This window comes from Lagopus leucura, unplaced genomic scaffold (genome assembly GCF_019238085.1).
Source record: "Lagopus leucura isolate 7727_CA_CO unplaced genomic scaffold, USGS_WTPT01 Super-Scaffold_100037, whole genome shotgun sequence".
Lineage (NCBI taxonomy): Eukaryota > Metazoa > Chordata > Aves > Galliformes > Phasianidae > Lagopus > Lagopus leucura.
This window is the reverse complement of record NW_024962286.1, coordinates 2,698,794-2,721,308: the sequence shown is the minus strand read 5'-3', so window position 1 is coordinate 2,721,308 and position 22,515 is coordinate 2,698,794. Positions and strand designations below refer to the sequence as shown.

Below are 22,515 nucleotides of genomic sequence, written 5' to 3'. Positions count from 1 at the left end.
TAGAGCCAAGCAGTAAGGTTTCCCCCCACCCACTCCTTACAGCCCAGCTGTGACAAACTGTCAGATAATTAACAAATCAAGACCTCCTATTAGCCTTGTCCCCGACGCACTGAAGCAGCTCCTATGTTGCGTGTGTCCTTTAGCAAATGTCTGTACTTTATGGCTACAGAGTGAGGGAGTGAGATCGCTTCAGAAAGGCAAAGGGTTCTATGGTGTGTCAGATGTTTCCAGGAGTGGAGGAAGTCGTCTCAGAAAGAAAATGGTAGGCAGTGGATGGGAGAACTGTGCTGTGGCTGGGTGGGACCTGCTGTAACTGCACAGTGTGGTGGTATGGGGTGTCTTCTAGGAAGAAAAGAGTGTGGGATTATTGAAAAAACGTGTGGAATTATTGAGTCCTTCTGATTTTTACAGAAAATGACATAAATTGAAACAGCAGTTGATAGCTGTGGTTGGCGTTGTTGTTTTGTTTTGTTTTACTGGACTAACCAAGACTATAACAATTACCAGCCAAGAAATGTGGTTTGTAGTAGAAAAAGATCTAATGCTGAGGCCTTAGTATAATGCTGCGGATAATACATTGGTGCCCTTCTGTTTCTGCCTTCAAGTTGTTGAAGCACCATAGATCAGCCCCAAGTAAGTCATCTTTGGCTCCACACATCTGAAGAATGAGGAAGGCTGTCAGTATCCTTCTAGTTCAAGATGTTAAATACACCCAAGCCATTGGTTCCAGAGCCTAACGCATGTTAAAGGAGAGAGTGAGATCTAATTGCATCAAAGCCACTCTTAAGTTCATGTATGTGGAGCCCATCAAGCTGAAAGCATCCAGACAGCATCTGCTGTTATCAAATCACTCTTGAGTCGAGCTAATTAAAATAGAGCTTCATTTTTCTGAACCATTGTTTGGCAGGAATTCGAAACAGATCTAACCCAATTTCTGTGTGTTTATGAGCCTTTATTATATCAAAAGTACTTTTCTGTAAATGTACAGGGCAGTGTTAAATGAATTGATCCGCACTGTATCACTGTGGATGCACTATGGACTTCCTAATGATTTCTGTTCTATTTTTTTCCAGATATACCCCAGAAAGCTTGCTTTGTCCCTTATCGTGTCATCTTCTTTCTCTCTTTTCCTTTCTGTCTCGCTCTCAAGGAAGTAAATGTCCTTGTATTCCTTTATTTCATATCCTCCTCCTCCACTCTGTTGGGATTTTTTGTATTATTAAAACATTTACACATTTGCTGCCACATGCAAATGCAGAATAATAAAACAGGACTCTTTCTACTCCAAACAGGAGCAGAAGATCTCTCACCACAGATTCTTACCCAGTGCTCATCCCTGTTGATCACGAGGGGAATCTAAATGTTGCTATGTTTAACCTGTTTGGTATGGTGGGTTTTTTTCCTTCTTTTTTCTTTTTAAAGCATTTTACATTTCAGCATGCAGATCCCAGCTACCACCTTCCTCTTTCTAATTTTCTACGTACCAAATACAAAAGTTAGAAACGTAGAAATTGCTCCCTGAAGACAGGTGGTACTCGGGGGCATCTGAAAGCCAATTCATGAATATTTGCTGCAGAAAGAGGACACCACACATAGGGCCAGGCAGTTCTGGAGTGAGTGTGACTAGCAGTCCAGTGAAACAATGGAGACAGAAAATAACTGTTTTTGCTGGTACCCAGTCCTTGCAGTCTGAGCACTCTTCATACCATACCCTTAAGGCTTAATTTTATTTCTAAGTAGCGGGTTCATATTAAGGAAAAGGATCTTAAAGTTTAGCTTTAGATTAAAACCCTTTCAGTGATCTGTCAGGAAATCTCCCTTAAGAGGTAGTAAAGACTGCAGGACTTTTAAAAATAAATGGGCAAAATACGAAGAAGTGAATAGGAGAGAACAGTCCTACAATAGCTGAAAGACAGGAAATGAGGCCTTTTAATTTTTCTGTACTTTCTGTGTAGTTTGAGGAAATTTGTTTCTTCTAACTCAATTAAGTCACGTCGGAATGGAATTTCAGTGCATTATATTTTGCATTTAATGCAGGCTGCTCTGAATGTGTATACTCAGCTCCTCTGTGTAAAGCTTAAGAGCAGCATACATAGATTGATACCGGAAGCAAGTTTGGCATTTTGCTGTAAGCAAACCAATGATAAGGTTCTGTGAGATGCTCCCAAACTTATCAAGTGTTATCTCATGCTCTGTGGTTTTAGAGAGATGAAGAAAATTGTTACTCAGAAGGTCGGTCTCCTGCTCATTGACTGTTACCCTCTTCTGATTTCTCTTCTTAAAAAAATGAAGTGAATTTAATGCTGACAACCAGCAGCAGGGTCACAGTATGCAGAAAAGACAAAGCCTTGAGTGGAGCATGGGCATTGCACTGAGTGCTTTTTGTCGAGCCTGGTAAATAAGACCAAGGATGGGGGCACTGCTGTGAGGGACTTGGCTCACCTCACTCTTTATTCATCCCTTCTCTTGTCTTTTGAGCCCACCGAGGTGGGCAGGAGCTGCTTGTTTGCCCACCAACCATCTTGTGAGTGCGGTCAGTTTTCCAGCAAAGGGCTACGATATAATGGCTTTGAGAGAGGAATTTTTGGTAGAACACAGCAATGGAGGTAAATCCTGATTCCCTTTAATGGAAGAGTAATTCAAACAGTATTTCTGCTCACATCACAGCGAGTACAGAATGAATATGTGATATCTAAGAATATCTTCACGGGCTCCCCAGCATTTCCTGCCCCTGCAATAGTTGCTGTGGCTGCTGCTGCAGAAGGAAGCTTGCCATTCTAGCAAGAAGCACGCGTTCCCTGTTCGTTTTACAACAACAACAACAAAGTCAAGCATTTGGTCTAAGGATCCAAAAGCCCAGGAAATGCATCTCTCGGGCTCCTCGTCAATTTGGAACCTAATGAAATATAGAAAATACTCAATAAAAGCGCCTTTATTACTTTAAATGTTTAAATGTGGAGTTTTTAGCCATCAGGTTAATGTTTTTGTATCATTTTTTGATTTGATTGTGAGCACTTTTCCAGGTATCTCTACCACTTGAGCACTAATTGGATTTCCACAGATAAACGGTGCTAGCTGCAGCCCTTACATCACTGCGTTTTTACTTCATCATCATTTTATTTGTTTTTACTGTAAAGGTTAATAAATCTTGGTATGTTTAGAGTATGAAACAAGGCAGGCAGGCAAAGAACTGCAGTGTGGAGGGGTGAAGTTTATATGCTGCTTTCTCAAATCTGAGGGGTGGAAGGAGAAACAGCGAGCCTTCTGTGGCATGTCTAATGGGCTGCTGGTGTGTTAGTCAGCCAAGTAGAGCTCCATAAGCCTCAAGATAAAAAGCGTTGATCTCTCCACTAGTTCTCAGGCAGAGCTGTAAGGCATTTGAATTGGGTTACCATTGATTGAAGGTGGGGTGAGGACTCAGTAGCATGGGTCTGCTTAAAAAGGGTGATGTGGAAATTATATTATTTAATATGTTAGGGAAAATTTGAAGCTTTACAGTACAAGTGCACCTGTGTTCCCTCTGGACTGTAAAGGAGGATCGTATAGAATTCCTTAACTAATTGAATGCAGATTTTAGTCAAGATTTGGACTGCAAATAAATTTCAGTAAGAACTGACCAGAGTCCCACACACACTTGCTGTCTCACCTGTTTGTCCAAGAAGTCATGTATTTTTTTACCAGTCTCATAATTTCCTGGAAGGTGAGCATGAATTCCTACCACAGGGAAGCTGCTGCAGCATCACCCTCAGCTTCCAGCAGTGTGCAAGCCCTTGCTGGTCTGACAGGGTTAAAATCGTGTATTTCAAACATTTCCTCACACTTTTGGACTTTGTAGGCTTAACAGCAATTGATCGAACAGCCTTTACTTGAGCCAAAGCAGCTGTGAAGGCTGAATCTTCTTTCTTCTGTTACAAAGCCAGAACGCTGCTGTGGATCAGCACGGCCCTGAGCTCAGTGCCAGCACTGCTGCAGGGTCCAGCTCTCTATGGAGCAGCAGTGGCCCTCCTTACCTTGGATGCTGATCCCTTGTTGTGGTGTGGTCCCAGATTTCAGAGAGCTTGCTGATGTTCTCTGCAGCATTCATCAAGGAAAAAGCTGTTTTCTTTTTTTTTTCCTGAAGTGAGTAATTGTTTATTAATTTTTCAGCACATAAGGCGTATAATTATGATAGTCCCTGACATGTGCTGGCTGTGCCAAGGTTTAAGGAAAACAAAAACCAGTAGAACTGCAATTTTGAACCTCTGATTTTGTAGATCTCCCTGGTTTGAACCCAAATTTCCATGTCAAAGTAGGCAGGAGCACCCTGACTTAAGTGTAATTAGAACTAATTCTCTTAGACATTTTAATTTAGTTTAGGATAGGGGGAGTCTTAGTGGAGCGTTTCAGGAGAGAGAAGTTGCTGATCAGTATGCGTGATTTTTTGTGCATGCAGGTTGCTGCATTGGAGCAGCATCCTGATTTTTTCCTGCCACCTATATGCTTTGTTTCTTTAAACAGTGAATGTAACACATCCGTGCAAAATGCCAAATTGACCCCCTGGGAAAGCAAACTCGTTCTTTGTAGAATATTAATGGCTTGGGCAGCTCCGGTAGAAACGTTCCCCATGTTAGCCCTTATTTTGTGTTTTGCTCCTGTTCCAGAGGAAGCATCCTCCAGAGGTGACAGGGAAGCTCAGTTGCTTTTGGAATTGCTCATGCAAGTGCTTGCTTATGAAGGAGAAATTTTGTGATGTGTGCTTTTTTCTGTTGAGAACTGGACAAAGACAAGGGACGCAGCTGTTTTTGAATCTATAAAATTATTACATTTGTAATCCCTATAGATAGGCAGCTCTGGCCAATCAGATTTCTTGTCCCTTACTTACTTTTTCCCTTAATGGGGCAATTAACAGCAGGAACAAAGTGCATGGTCTGCTCAGCCTTTATTATTTGTGCTGCAATAAGTGACTAGGAGGCCAGTTGCAGACCAGCACCAGGCACTCTGCAAACACAGGGTAAAAAGATGATTCTTGTCCCAAAGAGCTCTAAGTACAATATTAAATTTACATTAAGGTCCTCCAGTATTCTAAGCCTTTCTCCTTTTGATATTACTTCCCAACTGCTGTGGTTTGCATGATTTATTGGGCACCTGTCACCATTTCTAGCTTCTTTCGTGTTTCCTGCATGAAACCTTTTGTTTGCTAGGTTCTGGTGATCCAAGTAGTTTCCTCCTGTATCTCCTTTTGTATTCTCACTTTTAGATCTTCCACGCAGTAATTCCAGCACAGCCCACTGATTTCACCCCCAGGAATTTGGGCTTTTGTCGCAGGAGGGAAAGCACCCTTTTTCTAAGCTGTATTTCCTATGGAGCTACTAAGTGAATTTCCCAGGGCTCTCTGCAATGGGATTCTTGAGAAGAGAAATTGAAGGAAGGATAGCGTGCTGATTTTTCATGTACATTCGAGTTGTTTCAGTCTGAAGTGCCTTTACTATCTTCTTCACAGATGGGATATACTTTCAATTCTCTTGCATTAAATTTCAACCATTGTATTACTAGCATTTACTGATCTCTTGACTATGGAATTAGAAGATCTAAGTGAGTCTGAACAATGATCCTGTTCTGCTGCTTCTCTTTGATTGATGTGGCCTTCTGGAGCCTTCAATAGCCGTTTTAGTACTCAGCACAGTTGTTAGATGTGACACAGGCTTCCTATACTTAAGTCATCTTCAAGCTCCCTAGCATGTGAATGAAGCTCCAGCAGTCCTTGTGTGCTCTGCAGTTAAAAAAATGAAGATGTGGTAAATCACTGCTTTGTTGTTTTTAATTTGTGTGTGTGTGTGTGTGTGAAGACAGCAGGGTGAAAGAGGTTTCTTTCAGTGGTGAATGTAAGTGAGCTCCCTAGGACTGGCCATAGGGGGACAGAAGGGAAGGTGAGAGCTGGAGGTGCTGCTTCTGTGTTCCCCTGAAGACTGTGTCATGCATTTTATTTAGTTGTAGAGCCACAGGATGATCTCACAGTTCTGCTGTAGTGAGCATCTTGGACACTGAGTCATTACATTCCTTTGGAGTGATTCAACTCAACAACTTGACACTCGCATTAATTTTACGGCGCAGATCCCTCAGCTTCCTTCTGTAAGCAGGGGGGAGCAAGATGTGTGAATAGGGTGCTATCCTGAAAAGCTACAAGATCACGTTCTCTTCAGTCAGTTCTAACCTTTCACCATCTCTCCAGCAGCTTTCCTAGGTTCTGCTGAGTTGCTTTGTTAATTTGACCGTAGCACGCTGGTTTCACCCACGCTTGGAAGCTGGATGCCCTACCTTCTTGCATGAGATGCTGACCTCCGTGTCCGTGTATTATCTGCAGGGATCCCATGCGCTCAGCTCTGAGGTTACTGCCATTTTTGTGTAAACAGAGCTTCAAATAATTTGCTGCCCGCTGGATCACCGCATTATCTTCCCTCCCCCCATCTCATCTTGCTGTAATACCTTCTTTGGTGGTACTGGTGATTGTAGGAAGCTTGCAACTTCATTTTAGGCAGGAGTACAAGAAGGGGATTTCTTTTAAGGTTTACATTTCCTCTGAAAGTGAGATTGTATCTTCCCTTCTGAATTAAAAATTAACTCTAGAAGAAATGTTTGTGCCACTTAACTGGTTAGCATTTATTACGGCCACGTTGTCAGTTTAAGACGCAAGGTTTGCTGCTGTGCTTGTGTTTCTCACAAGGTGTTTTCCCATCATTTATTGCTGCCTGCAACAGTTGATGTGGGGTTAAGCCTGATGTTCCAGCGACTCATTTGGAGATGTTCCTTTCAGAGCTACAGGCACACATAGCACGTTTTCTATCTGCCTGTAAGTACAGTTATTGTGTGCTCCTTTTCAAGCATGGCAAAGGTTTCTTGTTCTCCATAGCTTTATGAACGTATTACCAGAACGAGTATTATTTCTGATAAAAAGAGAGGAATTCTGTCAAGATGTCCACTCTGTTCTAAATTGAATCAGAAGAAACTGAAGATGGCAGAGATATTTCACTTTGAAAGGTGACTACTACACAGACGAAGTTGCTCCTTTTCATAAGGGCTTTCATTCCATATATCATCGTGTTTTAAGAGAGACTTGGGTCAATAATACCATGCTTTAGAATTCCCTAAATACATATTTACACAATAGACCTTAAAATATATTAGTCTATCATGTCAGCTCCTGTACACTTCTATCAGAGATGTTTTATGTCCTTAACATATGATACAATAAAACTTTATTTTATGTAGCGTTTTTCACACAAATTGTATCCTGAAATGCAGCATGGGGTTAAATAAGACTCTCACAAGGTTAAAATTAAAGAAGCTGGAGGGTGCAGGGAAATTAAGGGGTTTGCATGGGGAATATTTACGTAAGTGAACAGTGGGAATCTGGATGGAGAGACCGCGGAGCCGGGAGGGAACGGCTGTCAAACACTGCCCGCCGGGTCCGGGGAGGGCGAGGGGGTGCGAGGGAGACGTGAGGCGTGTGCTCCTGGAACAAAGAAACCGAGAGCGGGGCTGTGCGGAGACCCTTCCGAGAGAGAGCAGCAGAAGAGAAGAAGGGAACGCCTGTGGAAGGGAGGGCGGGCGGGCGGCCGGGGCCGCGGCACGCAGCCGTGCTCAGTGCGGGCAGCGGGCGGGCCGTGGCGCGAGGGCAGCCGGGCTCGGTGCGGCGCGGCTCGGCTCGGCTCGGCTCGGCTCGGCTCGGCTCGGCTCGGCTCGGGCTGCTGCCACCCGCTCCCAGAACGGCGTTTCTTGGTCACCCTGCGAATGTAAATGAAGCGAGGTTTTTGTGTATGCGATAATTATAGATAAATGTATTTAAAGTAGATCTGGATTTTGTAGTCCTCGGGAAAAAGAGGAAGAGTAATTTTTTTCCCCCCCGTCCCTGTCATGTGTTCATTTTAATGAGCAATTTTAAAAAATTGAAAATAAAAGAGGAAAATGAATAGGTGTTGAACCAGCCTGTGATATGTAAATGCCAACTAGTAATTACCTAAAACCTCAATTTTCTTTCTGTTTCATCTTGCAAAACATTTCATTTCCACCGAGTGAAAACACTTCATTTGGGCCCGGCTGCCGGAGCTGCGGCGCGCCTCGGCTAGGGGGAGTCGTGGCTCCGCGCTGCGCCCCGGGGCGCGCGGCCTGAGGGCGGCGGGGGGCGGCGGGGCCGCGGGCGCTGCCGCTTCCACTCAGCTCGCAGCCGCGGAGCTGTCGGCGGGCTGTGCCCGGCACCCGGCGTTGGCCCTTCGTGCTTCTTGGGACCCCTTTTTTCTTTCCTTTTGCCTCGTGGTCCCGGCTCCTGCCCCTCGGGTTCGGTTTGGATCTTGCTCGTTCTTTGCTTTTGCCCTCTCCGGTTCTGACTCGTGCAAATCTTGCTTCGAGCTGTATTCATTTTGCTTTTTGCGCTATTTTATGTGATGGCTTTTTCTTATTTAAAAACTTTTTTTTTTTTTCTGCACAATCTGGACATCTGCCAAACTTTGTCATTTTCTGAGTTACCTCACAGTAGGAATAAATTCCCGATTCTGCCCTGGTTTCCGTGGAGCCATAGGAGCTTTGGGGAGCTCCTCTCCCCGGCCGGTCCCTCTGGGGGAGCGCAGCCCCCATGGGACACCCCCAGGGCTCATCCTGCGAGGAGCACAGCGGTGTCCCAGGACCCGGCCCCGTGAGCTGTGCCTGGAATTGCGAGCACAGTGCCTCTTTAGTGAGATATATGGCTTCATAATTAGCCCCTTGCATTTTTTCACGAGTGCTAGCATCAGCGTTCTATGATGTGTTTCTCTGATTAACAGCTGCTTTGCAACTATATCCGTGTGCCGCTGATAACGATGTTTGTCAAGTTGGTCCTGACAGAGCACTGATTTCTTGCTAAAATGCGGCATTTCTGTTGGAAGGGGTTTTCTTGCTCATCGCAGCGCCAGGCTTTTAAGTCAGCCCTTGTTAAAACGTAAGTTGGCTTTAGCCTGACGCTTGTTAACAGGATTCTGGGTATCTCCTTTAGAGTAGGAGTGCAGAAACCTTTCACAGACAATTTAATCTTCTGAGCCTTGCAAACGTACAGCCGTACACTGAGGGGGTGTTGCTGTAGGCTAATATATTGATCAGTTCCATTTGCCCTATGGCTGTGGCCTTCTGCTCTGGCTGAAATAGGCTGAGCGTTTGTTGATACTGCCATATTACTGTTTTTTAATATACTGGGAAAAAAATTAATTCCAACTTCTTTTACATACGTCATGTATATTGCCAGTGTTGATTGCTTCCGCACATGTAATGTAAACTGTCTGTGCATAGTTCATGGCCTGTGCCGCCTCTGCTTAATGAAAAGAAGTGTTGCATTTAAACAGATACAGATCCACTCAGAAAGACAAAATACCATCCCCTGCAACGTATAATTCAGCCCCAACCTTTACATCACAGGTCATCTCAAAGTCTCAGTCTATCAACAAACGCTGTTTAGTAATAACCTACAGAGGGTTCCCAGCATTGGGAGATGTGTCAGAGCTCTTTCTGGCTGCACTCCCGGCAGCTCCCAGTTCTCTTTTCTGTGTAGACCTCCGTTACCAAACCCTGTGGAGCTTTTAGTGACGAGGGTGTTTTGTTTGCCATTTTTGTCGCTTTGGGGTTGTTTAGGGTTGTTTGTTGTTGGTTGTTTTTTTTTCTTTCAGATGGTAGAAAGAAGGCATTTGCCATTGCATTTTAAATTTCACGGTTTATTTTTCTAATGCAAGTAACTGACAAAGTAGCTTAGATTGCTTTCCTGCAGCGTTGAGCATACTAAGAAATAAGGTTGATTTCCCCATTAACACCAAAGGGGGAGGGGGAATTAGGAACGAGGGACCTTGGCTGTAACAGCAAAGTGCCGTGCTTTGGCCCGGAATTTCACCGGCTTGCTGCACTCCCACAACATCTGCAATAAAGTTCCTGTCTCCGTTTTATATCTTTGACATTGAAGCAGAATATTTGGCCTGAATTTATGCAATTTGGCCAGGCGCAAATACAATCCACGAATAGTCGCATTCATCTTCTAATTAGAAAATCAAACTGTAGGAGAAGACCTGCAGCGGGGTTTTGCACACCGGCTCCAGTCAGAACCCCATCTGTGAGCACCGCAGAGCAGCGCGCATCTCTGCAATTAACTGCCTCCTGAACACCAGCTATGCTGTTCAGTGAAACACGTAAGCGATCCTCTAGATGAAACCAGTCTGCTGGCCGGGCTGCGCTGGCAGTCTGAGAATCACAGTAGTGATACAATGCACATTATTTGGCAGTGTCCTAATGGCAGAAAAATTCGGAGAAGCGTTACAAACGCTACAGAAATAGTACAGAGCAGTGTTAGCAGCTGAGTCAGAGTGCTATTTGCTGCACCGTCTTGTCAGGGTTGCATCTTCTCCGTCCTTTTTCTGATTTTTTAGACTGTGGGCTGCAGTTGCCCTTTGTACGCCAAGAAAATGATCCATGAAAGGCTGGAAAGTTCCTGGGTGTGCATGTTGAGAATACTGGCATTTTGACACGGCCAGCATCGGTTCTTGAGTTGCCCACGTATGGGAGGTGAATGGGGGAAATGCAGAAGTTTCGGCTCAGCCCGCAGGAGGAAACGCAAACACAAATAGGAGAGTGCGGCCTTATCGGATGGAGTTTGGGATTTTCTTTCTATAAAGTTTGTTATTGCCTGTAATTTTATGTTGTTTAAGATTAAACACTTTGTGAATAATGCAGGAAATGATGCAGGGAAGAGATAAACCAGAAGTTTATTTTGGAGGGAATTTTACTACTGAAATGTTTACATTTTTTTACTAGGCAAAAATAAGTTTTAATAAAGAGTTAGAATCAATAAAACGTTAAAAGGGTTGTGATTAAAATAGCACAATGAAAAATACCATTCATTTCTTACAGGCTGTTTTGTGCTTAAAACCTGATAATTAAAGCTGAAAGCTCGCTGGCTTCCAGGTCTGCGGGCCTTTTGTGCCTGCATCTCCTCACTGAACGTGGGAGGGAGCGTTGAGGAGTTCCTGAAGAAACAAACAAGTAATTACTGTTAGGAGGAAAGTGGGTTTGATATGTTTGCCTATCTGTTGGTTTGCTCTTTGGGGCATCTTTCTTATTCAGCATATTACCTGAAGGTTATTAGTTGGTGTGCTTCGTATTCCTGCATCCAGCACAGCAATATCGGCTGTGATTTGCCTGTCGCCTGCGTGCAGCCAGAGAGATCAAATACACGTCAGTGAAACCAAAATGTGCTTTATGGGGGGTGTTGTGCTGTAGTGTTTTATGGTTCAAAATCACTGAATGTAAACTTAAAAATAATGAAGGAAAATAAGAAAAGGGAAAGAATGAAAAATACCCCCTTCATTTTATCCCCCCAACTTCAAAGAGCGCCGGGACTTTGTCAAATTCCCGTTAAAATAAATATGTCAATTTCATCTCTCTGCCAAATTCATTTATCATGCTTTTTTAAAAGGTGTTTTCTGCTTTACCTGATGTTTAAATTGGATTCTCTCGTTTATGCTGTTCTTTGCTGTATCCCCCATGTTTTTCTTAAATGAATTAGTAATGACAGCGTACTCCATCATACCCTCTCTACAGCCACTTTAAGGGAAGCCTGGTGATCTAAACCTTTTAACCTATTAAAGATGATTTTCCCCAATTGAATCAGACCCACCACAGGTGTAATAACTAATCATTTAAACTACACCTGCTATTATGTATTTTTAAGCCATTATGTGTGTTGGATAGATGATAATTCATGTTTATTGCATTGTCCAATGGATCCGTTTTGCCTACACTAGCCTGATTAATGTATTTAAAGAAATAAGAGATGCAATTTAAAAAAGAAAAAAAAAAAAAAGAAACATTGATGGAATGCACTGAGGAGTACATTGAAAGTGCCATTAAACCCATCAGAACTTTGCTCTCTGACCAGAAATGCATATTCGAAGGGTTTGATTCAAACACAGAATGAAACTTAGTGATTTCAGTAGTGATGCTGGTTTTCATTCTTCTGCTGTGAAAATTTTTGAAAACCTTTTTGGAGCAGAATTCTCGAAACTCTTTGAAGTTGAATTCTTCAGGACTTACCTAACATAGCTCTGACGTGTGCCACCATTTTAGGAGGAGGCATAGGGCGCAGTTTGGGGGGGAAAAAGCTCTTCTTTGGAAATGCATGGTTATTTTTAGCTAGAGTGGAAGGAATTCATCTCTTCCACCAGCTGACGTGGAAGGTGCATCGCCGAAGTGCCCTTAACTTCAGGCAAATGATTCCCCTTGATGCCACAGCCAGAACAGATGCCTTTGTACAGAGGTAAATTGAATCAGCTGTTTTCCACCAGTGCAGCAACATGTAATAACGTGTGTAATCGCACAGGAGGGTATGTGGAAAATTGACCTCTGCCACACGAACAAAAAAAGGAAATACCTTCCACTGGCACTAAATCCTAATGCAAAAAACTGATGCTATTGTTGTTGATGCCGTTCGGTATTATCCCAGACTTCATCCTTTGTTTGGATAAGTGGTTTGTTTTAAGTGCTATGACACCTTAAAGAAGCACGTAGAGGAAGTCAGTCATTAGACAAAAATAATCTGTGATTTCTACCGGGGTGGAACATGAAGTAACGGCTCACCAAACCATTTATGTCATGAAAAGTGACTTTATTTATTTATTTTCGTTTCTGTTGTTGTTGTGTGATCCAAAACATGGGAAGTTGCTTCTTTGCCAGTCATGATGAGCTAAGGTTTATTTATTGCTAGCAGTTCAATTGAAATGATGGCAGAAAAGACCTGAATCTCTTAAAACCTGCAGGGAGCAGTCAGATAGAAAAGAAGTGTTCTTCCTAGCAGCAGTCCGTTGTTGCAGATCGCATGTAATGTTTGGAGGCTGCCATCAGCTATGGGAGCCAGACAAGATAAGGAGATGACTATAAATGACAGAAACCTCCAAGAATCTTAATGGAGACTTTTGTGCAGGTCAAGCTGCTGAAAGAGCAATTCAAAAAGCGACTTCTGGGTCGAAATAGCATAACTGTTCTGATGAGAGCAGAGCCACAAACTGATGTTCATTGAACTATTTCTGAAAGTTGGATTGGTGTCAGCTCCAGACTCTCTCCATGTGTTAGATGCAATGCCTTGCTTTGCGGTACAGAATGCATAATGAGAAGTATGAATGACCATTCCTAACTTCAATCTTTTTCTCTCTTCTCTTTCTCCAATCCTCCTGCCCTCATCAGATTGTGACTGCAGTGAAATTTTTACAGAATCCCCGAGTCCGCCAAAGTCCAGTTGCAACCAGAAGAGCATTTCTGAAGAAGAAAGGTATGGATTCTTTAAGTCTGTGGTCTGCTGATAATGGGGGAGTTTGGCTTAGGGATAAAGCTAAGGAGTATTGCTGTGGAATATTGGCTGAGCACTAAGTGGGTAGTCTGTCTGAGAAAAAGATGTGAAGTTTATAAAAAATACCACTCTCTTTTCTTCCATACCGACTAGAGCAATATTGGCTCCAGATGTGGAATTGTAAAATACAGAAGACACATTGGAAGTTCTCACGTTAACTATTATTGCGTGTTTTTGGGGATGAGGACGGTTTGGAGTTGTGGACGAGTTGATCGGTTCTAGCCTTGGTGGCACTGGCTTTAGAATGACCAGCTTTGAGGTGAAAAGGTCGAATGTTTCTGAAGAGAGCCAGGCAGAGGAGAGAAGGGCAAAGGACTTTGTGAAAGTAAACAAGGTCAGGGTAAGGTCGAGCTTGGGGTCAGCCCAGCTTTCAGGCTGAAATGGTAAACTGCTGGCTGGGTTTGCTTATTTTCTGTGGTAGAGACAGAATAGATCCTGACAAATTCTGTGTTGTCTTAGACAGGTGGGACATGCTTTTTGCACTGCCTACTTGGGAATTTATTTTACTTTCTGAGTCTTCAAGAAACTACATTTTGTTTATTTTTTTTCTTTATACTAAAGTGTTTTGTCAAGAGCTTACAGTGCATGTCAGGTGAAGTTCACTCCGTATTATGCTCCCTTCCATGTTATGCTACATTTCTAGGACGATATTGCTTAGATCTTTAATGTAAGATGCAAATAATTAGGACGGTCTTACCTTGGAGTTAATTACATGCACTGTGGAACACTTAAAGCAGTTGGAACGATGCTCCAGACTTCAGAGGGGAGTGACCCGTGTGAACACTGAAGATATGAGTGCTTCAGAGTACATCAAATTCTATAGCCAAGGATCTTGGGTTTTAACAAGTAGAGAAGCCTATGGAACACGTTAACCTGTTTGAGGATATGAACTATTTATTGAGATGCCTCAGACCTGATATCATGAGATGGAGATTTAAGAATATGTTTTGCTCTGCTCATCTTGGACACCAAAGGACGTAGAAGGCCCTGGCAGTTCTGTGTTTTAGCAATGTTGTCATGACAAGTAGTTCATGGGTACATCAGTTCTAATGTGATCATCTCACTGCTTGTCCTAGTGCCAGTTAGAGTGTTCCAGCCCCATGCTTAGGTATGTTGCTTGCCCTGCCCTGCCATCAGGATGGCATTAAAATTTGGAGCCTGTTGGCTGCTGTGCTCCATGAGTTTTTCCTTGAAATATGTGGATCTACAGGGAGTAATTAATCATAAAAGCTCGGGGATTTCAACTCTATCATCGAAGCAATGAAGCAAGGGAAAGCTGAGCCTAAAAGCTGTGCTGATTACCCGGGGTAACCTGATACAAAATCTATTGTTGCCGAGAGATCCTTAGCCCCCAGTATATCGTGCAATATTATAACTGCCTGATCTTCTCCTGTGCTGACAATGACCAGTTATTCCTCATTTTCTCTCTCAACACAGCTGGGTTAGAATTTCATTTGCAGAAGGTATTTAGAGCAATTTAGAGACAAATGTCTCTGGTGTTTGCTCTGCACTTCCCCACCGCAGGCTTCGCTGAACAGTTTTTAGTATCAGGAGCTCCATCTAATCTGTTTAATTTTAATAAATCCCTGACTGGGAGAAGAGGAAGGGTGGGGAGATGGAGGCAGAGAGAAACTGTGGCCCGACTAATACTTCTTATGAATTACTTGTCTAATAATTACTAAACAGCAGAAATGGTTTGGTATAGCTGTTTGTATGCTCCTGTTTGTTAATTAGCTCTCCTTCCCTTTGTGCTAATTATTTGTTTGAAAACTTAACAGTAGGAGGTGGGAAGGAGCAGGGTCCAGTCGTGCTTGTAGCCAGCAGTCATTGGAAATACAGCCATATGGAATCAGAGCACTGAGCTTACAACGTGATCCCTGTCCAGTGCTCGAGAGCAAAGGGTTCCTGCTGTCACTGTATCTGTGTGCTTTAGCACAGGGGGGCAATTATTCCTGAAACCGTTGTGTTGTGGCTAAATCCAGCCTGGATCAATGAGAGATGACTTGGCTGTTCCTGCAGTCACTGTAATCCCAGTGACTGTGCTTATCCCCATTCACAGAAAGTTGGACCATCTGCTAGAGAAGTCTTCACTGCCAGTCCAAAAAGCATTTTAGAATACAGAAATCATTTAAGTTAAAAGAGTTTAAGTAAAAATAAATGTTGTAGGGAGTCATGTAGAGCATGCAGAGATGCCCCTCTGGTTTCTTCACAGCTGCTTTGGTCCAGACTTCTTCCAGCAGAGAACGTAAGAGAGAGCCCTGGCCTTTTTATGGCACTGGTTCTAGTTAAAAACTGAACCCTGTGTAAGGGAATGCAGAGGGAGGCCATGTGCCCTGCCCTTGCAGCAGCCTCTTGCTATCCCTGCTTCAGCCTGTGAGAGCCACAGGAGTAGGGCTGGAGCATGAGCTGCGGGTGAGCTTTCAGGTCCTGCAATCTTTTTGCCTAGGAAGTTTCCCTTCGGAGACTTGCAGAGATGGTTCTGCTTTGAATTATGATTTTTCTTCGTCTTTTTGTTTTTTGGGTAAAAATTCCAATCAAATTTTACTTTATTTTAATAGCATTTAATGTAGGAACTGAAGTTCTCAGTACATTTCTCCAGCTGCACTGGGTCTGGTTCCTTGTGAAACAGTCGTTGCAGCAGCTGAATGTAGCCTGTCCTGGTTACTCATGGCAGGTCAGGGGTTTGCTGAACTGCTCTCAGGAGCCTGCTCTGCCTCTGCTGATGACAGTTGGGAGAGTGAGGGTGTCCTCGATTTGTAAAAAGGTCTTTCAAAAGTCAGATGAGATTTCTGTGTTGTCTCGAGCACTTTCAAACTCCCAAATACAGAGACATTAATGAGAAACATGAAGTTATTAGAATCATTTATCATTTTCTTTGAAGCTTACACTGGCATTTTGTGTAATTTATGACATTTCCTCCTTTTTATCATGAACTTCTTCAGATGAAGGGAAAAACAGCTGTTTCCCTTCAGAGTATCTGAAAGAAAAGAAAGAAAAAAGATGCTGTTTGTTTTTTGTCCAACTCGCTGATTCTGCTGATGACATGCCACAGAATCAGCGGCGCCTTGGGAATAATTAGACAACATGTGGGGCTTAAACCCTTGTGGAAATGTGTCTGTCATCTAACTGTTGTGCCTCAGATGTCCTGTATTGCTCAGCTACCCATCCACTAACTCATGTGGCTTGTTAATTTTGTGTACTCCAAATCTGTAACTTCTGGCCAGATGGTCAGGGTGGAAGTGCACAAAGCATTGGAGGGCCTTTATTCGGGGTGCTGGTCTTGTGTCCCAGGGAGGGGAGTAACTGCTAGGTGGTAACTTCTTACGTAGCCTTGGATGAACCATTTTTTCCTTGGTTGCTGGCTCTCTTCATTTGTAAAATGAATACAGCAATGCCTTCCTGGTGTGGGATTGTGGCAAAAAGCACACAAGGAGCTCAGAAATGAGTTACTGGTGAGTGGAATCGCAGCGAGGAGAAGTAAATATTGCTGTTGAGTTGAATTGGTTGGGAAAGAGTCCGCTTGGAAGGCTGAGCAGTTTTGAGGAGACACGCTACCTGGTTTACTGTTTTATGTTCATATGCATGTACAGAACTCTTGTTTGTCAAACTCTTGCTCGGTGGGATGTGCTGAATGCTGCTGGTAGTGCTGCCCTTTGTACTGGTGCGCTGTCTTGTAATCTGTTTCATTACTTGGGCAGATAGGAGAAGAATGACTGCACAGCATTTTCGTGTGGGCCTTGCAGGTTTGTGCAGTGCAGCAGGGTCAGGCTGTGATGATTTCTGAAGAGATGAATAAATAATTTAACTGTAGACGCCTCTTCCCGATGAGAGCTCAAAGATACCTGAGTCCCTGGAAAGAAATGCTGTCAGCCCCACAATATCCAGTAGAAAACCAAGTGAATTTTCTTCTTTCTGTAGTCTACATTCTTGGAAGTTGAACTCTTGTCTTTTCTTTGCCAAAGAAACCAAAGTGGATCACCTTGAGGACCTGAGAGAAGGGGGCACAGCCTGCTGCTGGAGGGCTTTAAAGGAAGTAAATTCTTCAGCACATTTCAATTTCACCCTCTTTTATTACTTTTCTTTTTTATAATTTAAGTCCATTTCATGAGGCAGTTTGCATGTCCTTGAATGGAATCTCGTTACCATGAAAGCTTTTTTAGCATTGATTTCATAACAGTCTTAATTTAATAGCGCCGTCATTACTGAGAAGCCCTGAGAGTGAGGCCCTGGCTTTCCAGGTCACTGACCTTTTAATTACAAACCTTGTTCTGATGGCCAGGTTATCGACAGGACAGCTCCCAGCTTCTGCCCCCACTATGAAGATGAAAATAACTGCCTTTCCTCCCCCACTTCCAGAAAAGGGAGGAAAAGAAAAGTAACCTCTGGTGTTTCCAAAATTAATTTTCTCCTTCAGCTTTACTTTGTAATTAATTCTTTAACGTGTCTTAGTGAAGCTCAAACAGTTTTTACAAAGCTTTTTCTACAGTGCAAGCTGATAGAGTCCAGTGACAATTCATGCAAAAAACTGTAGTCAGTAACCTATGTTGTCAAGATACCTATTTGTACTTAGGATACCTGTTCGTAGCTATGGCCCTCCAAAGCTTATGCTTCCCTGGAAATGACCAGTTTTAATACAAGAATGTGTGATTAGGCCGTAAGTGCAAAGTATTAAAGGAATGCTGGGTGACTTGTCCTTCTCTTCAAACATGCTGACAGGATATGGATTTAAAAGCTGATGAAGAAATGGAATGAAGGCCTGACTTAACTGCACAACTGATTGTGTGAGTGAGCACTTGTCCTGTTTTGTATGTGCAGGTAGGGCAGCTCGTCCTCTGGTTGAGTGATGAGTGTTCTGTGCCAGTGCCTGGGTAGGCGTCATCACTTGCACATGCAAAGCTGCAAGTGAGAGCTGGAATTTTTTAAAAAATTGTGAGAATGTACTTAGTATATTTAAGCATCTAGAACAACCGACTTTGGCACAGAATGAGAGAAAAGCTACTTCATTGGTAGAACCAGAGAGTGTATGCTTTCTGATTATTAAAGGAGTTTGGAACAGGTGTTCAAGTAGCAGAGAGGAAGTCTAACAGCTTGTGTTAGATGTACAAAAATGACTGTACAGGTTAAAGGGAAGTCAAAGAGCATTCTGCATTTTCATAATGCTTTTCATTTAAGGATCCTGGAGCACGTTGTACCCATTAACCACTGAAACTTTGCAGCTATTTGCATCAAGCACATTTGATGATGTGTATAGGGTTATCTACATCTCACTGGGCTTTCTGCTGAAAAGCATCCATCTCTGGGTTTGAGGACAGCAGCTGTCGAGTGTCACTACACTGTTTTTAGGGGAGGAAATGAAGAACGCTTTGTCTGACTGATCTTGAATTTACTAAGATTCTTGAAAAGCACTATGAAATATATTATTACTACTAGTACAGCTAATGTAATTTATATACTCTGCTTGAAGAAAAATGTGTCCTATACCTGATTGTGCTACCAGTGTGTTCTTTAGGTGCTACCCATGCAAATTTTGGATCAGTATAGCCCTGCATAATTGGTTGTATCCTAAAGGATCTCGTTAGAGACTCAGAGAATGAAGAGTGAAAGAATGATTGCTTTCAGTGATAACAAGCTCTCAACGTTCCTATCTGAATAAACGCTAGTGGTTATCACTTCTGTTTCTGGTACTTGACTGTGCCTGTCCAGTGCTGGTAATGTTCAACATACAAGGAAGATTTCCACTGCTGGAGCCTCATAATCAGGAGGAACAAATGTGCTGATGATCCAAAAACTAGTGCCACAGTGGTGTATTTTGTATTAGTTGCCTTCTTTTTCCTTCCTGAAAAGTGATTGAGAATCTCTATCTGTCAGGACATGTCCTGCCAGTCTTCTGCATGCCTATCTGTCACCTGCTGTTCAGCGCCAGCCTATTTGTCTTGCTGCCTCCTCCCCCCGTTTCACTACTGCTTGTGTTACCCAGACTTGTCATGAACTCTACAGATTTCCTTGACTTGTGTGCCAAGAAGGGAGCTGCAGCAAGAACGGTAACAAAATGGGATCAAGTGATCCACCTGAAGACATCCTAGATAGAGAATCAGATACACTGATTCTTTGGAGTTGTCAGGGTTTTTGGAAGAAAATCTTTGTAATGGATAGGAAGCTACTACTGTAAATCCTCAAGATTAGGAAGGAAGTTTGGAAGAAGGAAGGTATTTAGTACACAACCATGTGGAGAAATTGATCTCAACTTTGACTTGTCCCAGTCACTACTGATTCAAAAGGAGGGTGGAAAAACACCGCTGCAGGTTTGGGCATAACTAGCAGTATGGCAGTGTGTACAGAGGAAGTCAGTCCTTTCTGTTTGCAACCTGATAGTGTTTAGAATAGCCAGATGATTAAGAAAAATGTGTGCATCTGTGTGTTGATAGAAACTCTACTTGCTTACAAATGAGTTTGTTATTTTAGAAGAGCATTGGACTCAGTGTACGTTTCATTGTTTCGTAACCATTGTTTTTTCATGGCTCAATAGTATTTAGAAACAAGGTTGAACAATACATTTTGATTCCACTGTAAATTCTAAGTTTTGAAATGTTTTAATATTTAAATGGTGTTAGCATTTAAAATATCAGACTATCTAATGAAATACTATTGATCCATCAGACCATCTGTATCGATTAGGCTTGAGCCTTTTATATTGTAGCCGATAATAAGAGATTGATATAATGATATAACATGCATCATAATATTGCAATTAAAATATTCAAAAAAATGGGTTTTTGAATTGTAGTAATAAAATGGTTACTTTTCACTGGAACAGTTCAGGTTGCTTTGAAGGAACACTTTCTGTATGAAATGCTGTGCTGGACATTGGTTAGTTAGCTCTCCTTGGAACTAAGAAATTCTTCATAGGAATGCTTTTCACCAGCAGGAGACATCATCACTGCTATTGGATAGCTTCAACAAGCTTGTCATCTCACACCGTCCGTGGAAGTTCAGTGTGAACCTGCTGGCTGTGACCTGTTAGTATGCTGACGAGGGAGGGCAAGAAGTCTGGTTTGGGCCTGATTGGAAGGCAAAGAAAAGTCAGGGAAAACTTGAGGCCTACCAGTCTGCAGGCTGTATTGCTTTAAACAAGATTGTTCCAAAGGGCTTCGATTCAAGCTCTGCTATTTAATAGCAGAAACGTGGAAATATTAGTGACTTTTTCTTTGGCTTCTTATGTGGAAGATTGAGGAGGTGCATTACAAGAGGTACTCCTTTGATGTAATGGTGCTGTGAAGGGCCATTCAGGGAGTCTCTCAAATTCCCTGTCCTGTAAGTGCACATTTGTGAGCTCTGTAACAATGGCTAGAAGTCGCATTAGTGATAACATCCTCTTTCTTTCACTTCAGGCTCAACCTACGGTGATCTTGAACCATTTAGGTACACACTGCACTGAACAAGAGGTGATACATTTAGATTGCATTAGATAAACTGTGTGCTGCATCCCCTGTTTCTCTTGGGCCGTGAAAATTCCCCGTGATTCCAGCAGAGAGACCAGAATCACCTTTGATGTGATTTTGTAGCTTGAAAATTATTGATAAATTGGAACAGACTGTTTTGGTTTATGGGAAATTGCATATGCTCCAAAATATCAGTTGTAGGCTTAATTTTAAAAAAATAATTAGAATGTCATGGGTTTAATAGTGTCTTTCCACTTGGCGATCTGACAGTAACTACGTAATGTAAAAGAGCTGTTAAAAATGGCTTTGCAAAATTAACTTCTATTGCTCCATGAGTGTGTTTTGAGTCATATTTGTCTTGTTTACTGTCAAAATAATATTTCCATTCCTGGTAGCATTTCAAAACCAATATGATTACAGCAGAGTGGGTTGAGGTCTGTTCTGGAAGATGATGCTAAAGTAGTCAGCTATATTCTGAGTCCTGAAATAGTTAGCCTTAGTAGTGGGCAAAAAGGACCCAGTTCCTGAGTCCAGCTTATAAATTAATACATTCTTTATCACATTTTTAAGTGAAAATAAATGTAGATTGCCAAAAGAAAATCACCTTTGTAGTTGCAATCTAAAAGCAGACATGGAAGATCCGAGGATAGACGACGTACTTGGCTTTGGGCAAGATGCTTGTTCTCAGCTTGCCCACCTGTGAAATGGAATTAATTACCACTTTTGTATCAGTGGCAGTTAGATATGTTTTAACTATGTTTATAAACTGCTTTTATGTGCTTGCTTTGGAATTGTTGATGCTGTAGCGTGTGTGATTGTTGAAGCTGCTTGCTGCAGTAAGAGCCACACTTTAAAGAGAATTTGCTTCCATCAGGTTTGTACGGCAAGGGAGAGCTGCAAACTCGAGAATGTCAGGATGTCAAGGCTTGGGCACATTGCGTGCAATCCTAATCCAGCCCTGCAGCTTTGACCTTTGAAACGAGCTTCACCTTGAGACAGATGAAGAAATCTAGTTTTTGTTTGTATAAAAATATTTTTGTTACAGAGGGAATTTGCTCTTCGTGGTCATTCAGCCCAGGGTTTCCCCACAGTCTTCCTGGAGCAAGTAAAGGAATTCAGTTCCTGATCTGCTCTGTGAATGAACCTGGTATTGTAAGTCTAAAGAGACAGCCTTCTCTCTTGGGGCCAAAACAAGGAGTGGAGTGTAATTAGGTTAATCTGTGTTGCTCTTCTGCTGAAATCCATCTCAGACCTAATGATACTTTCCTGCTAGGAAAGATAAAAGAAGTTCGTGCATGAGATAATTCTCTAGGATCTCTTAGACAACATTTCTGCAGTGTTTAAAACACTAGGTCTTGGATGCACACAAACATGAAATCCTATTATTTACTTTTCTGCTACACACTGTTCCCTCTTAATTCTAATTTGGAAAGCAATCATTCTTTCCTTAGCAAAAAAGAGAATTAAGTCTTTGCTTCATTCTTTCCTATCCTTTCTGATGAGTCCAGGCGAGACTACGCTCCCATAGGAGGAGAGCAGAGAATTCATTCTCAATGAAATCTGAGGCTCTCTTAAGTAAAAGCCGTTGACTTTGTCATTCTGTGCAAATGTGCATTGCTTTTAGCAAGACAATAAAGGGTAAATGGGGTGATCTCTGCTCCTGTGGAGAGGTCGGGTGGTTACATTACACAA

The 22,515-nt window shown here is 42.5% G+C and overlaps 1 protein-coding gene across 2 annotated transcripts in view; it reads left to right on the top strand.

Moving 5' to 3' along the window:
• PEX14 (peroxisomal biogenesis factor 14) overlaps positions 1-22,515 on the top strand; it is a 72,961-nt gene that overhangs the window by 20,171 nt on the left and 30,275 nt on the right. Inside the window, exons 1-2 of one of the 2 annotated variants that reach the window (XM_042883447.1) lie at positions 12,809-12,961; positions 13,222-13,306. In XM_042883447.1, the coding sequence (XP_042739381.1) occupies positions 12,944-12,961; positions 13,222-13,306 (103 nt within the window). In that variant the 5' untranslated portion in view covers positions 12,809-12,943. Of the gene's footprint in view, positions 1-12,808; positions 12,962-13,221; positions 13,307-22,515 lie in introns of those variants that run through there. The other variant, XM_042883446.1, reaches the window with a different exon arrangement.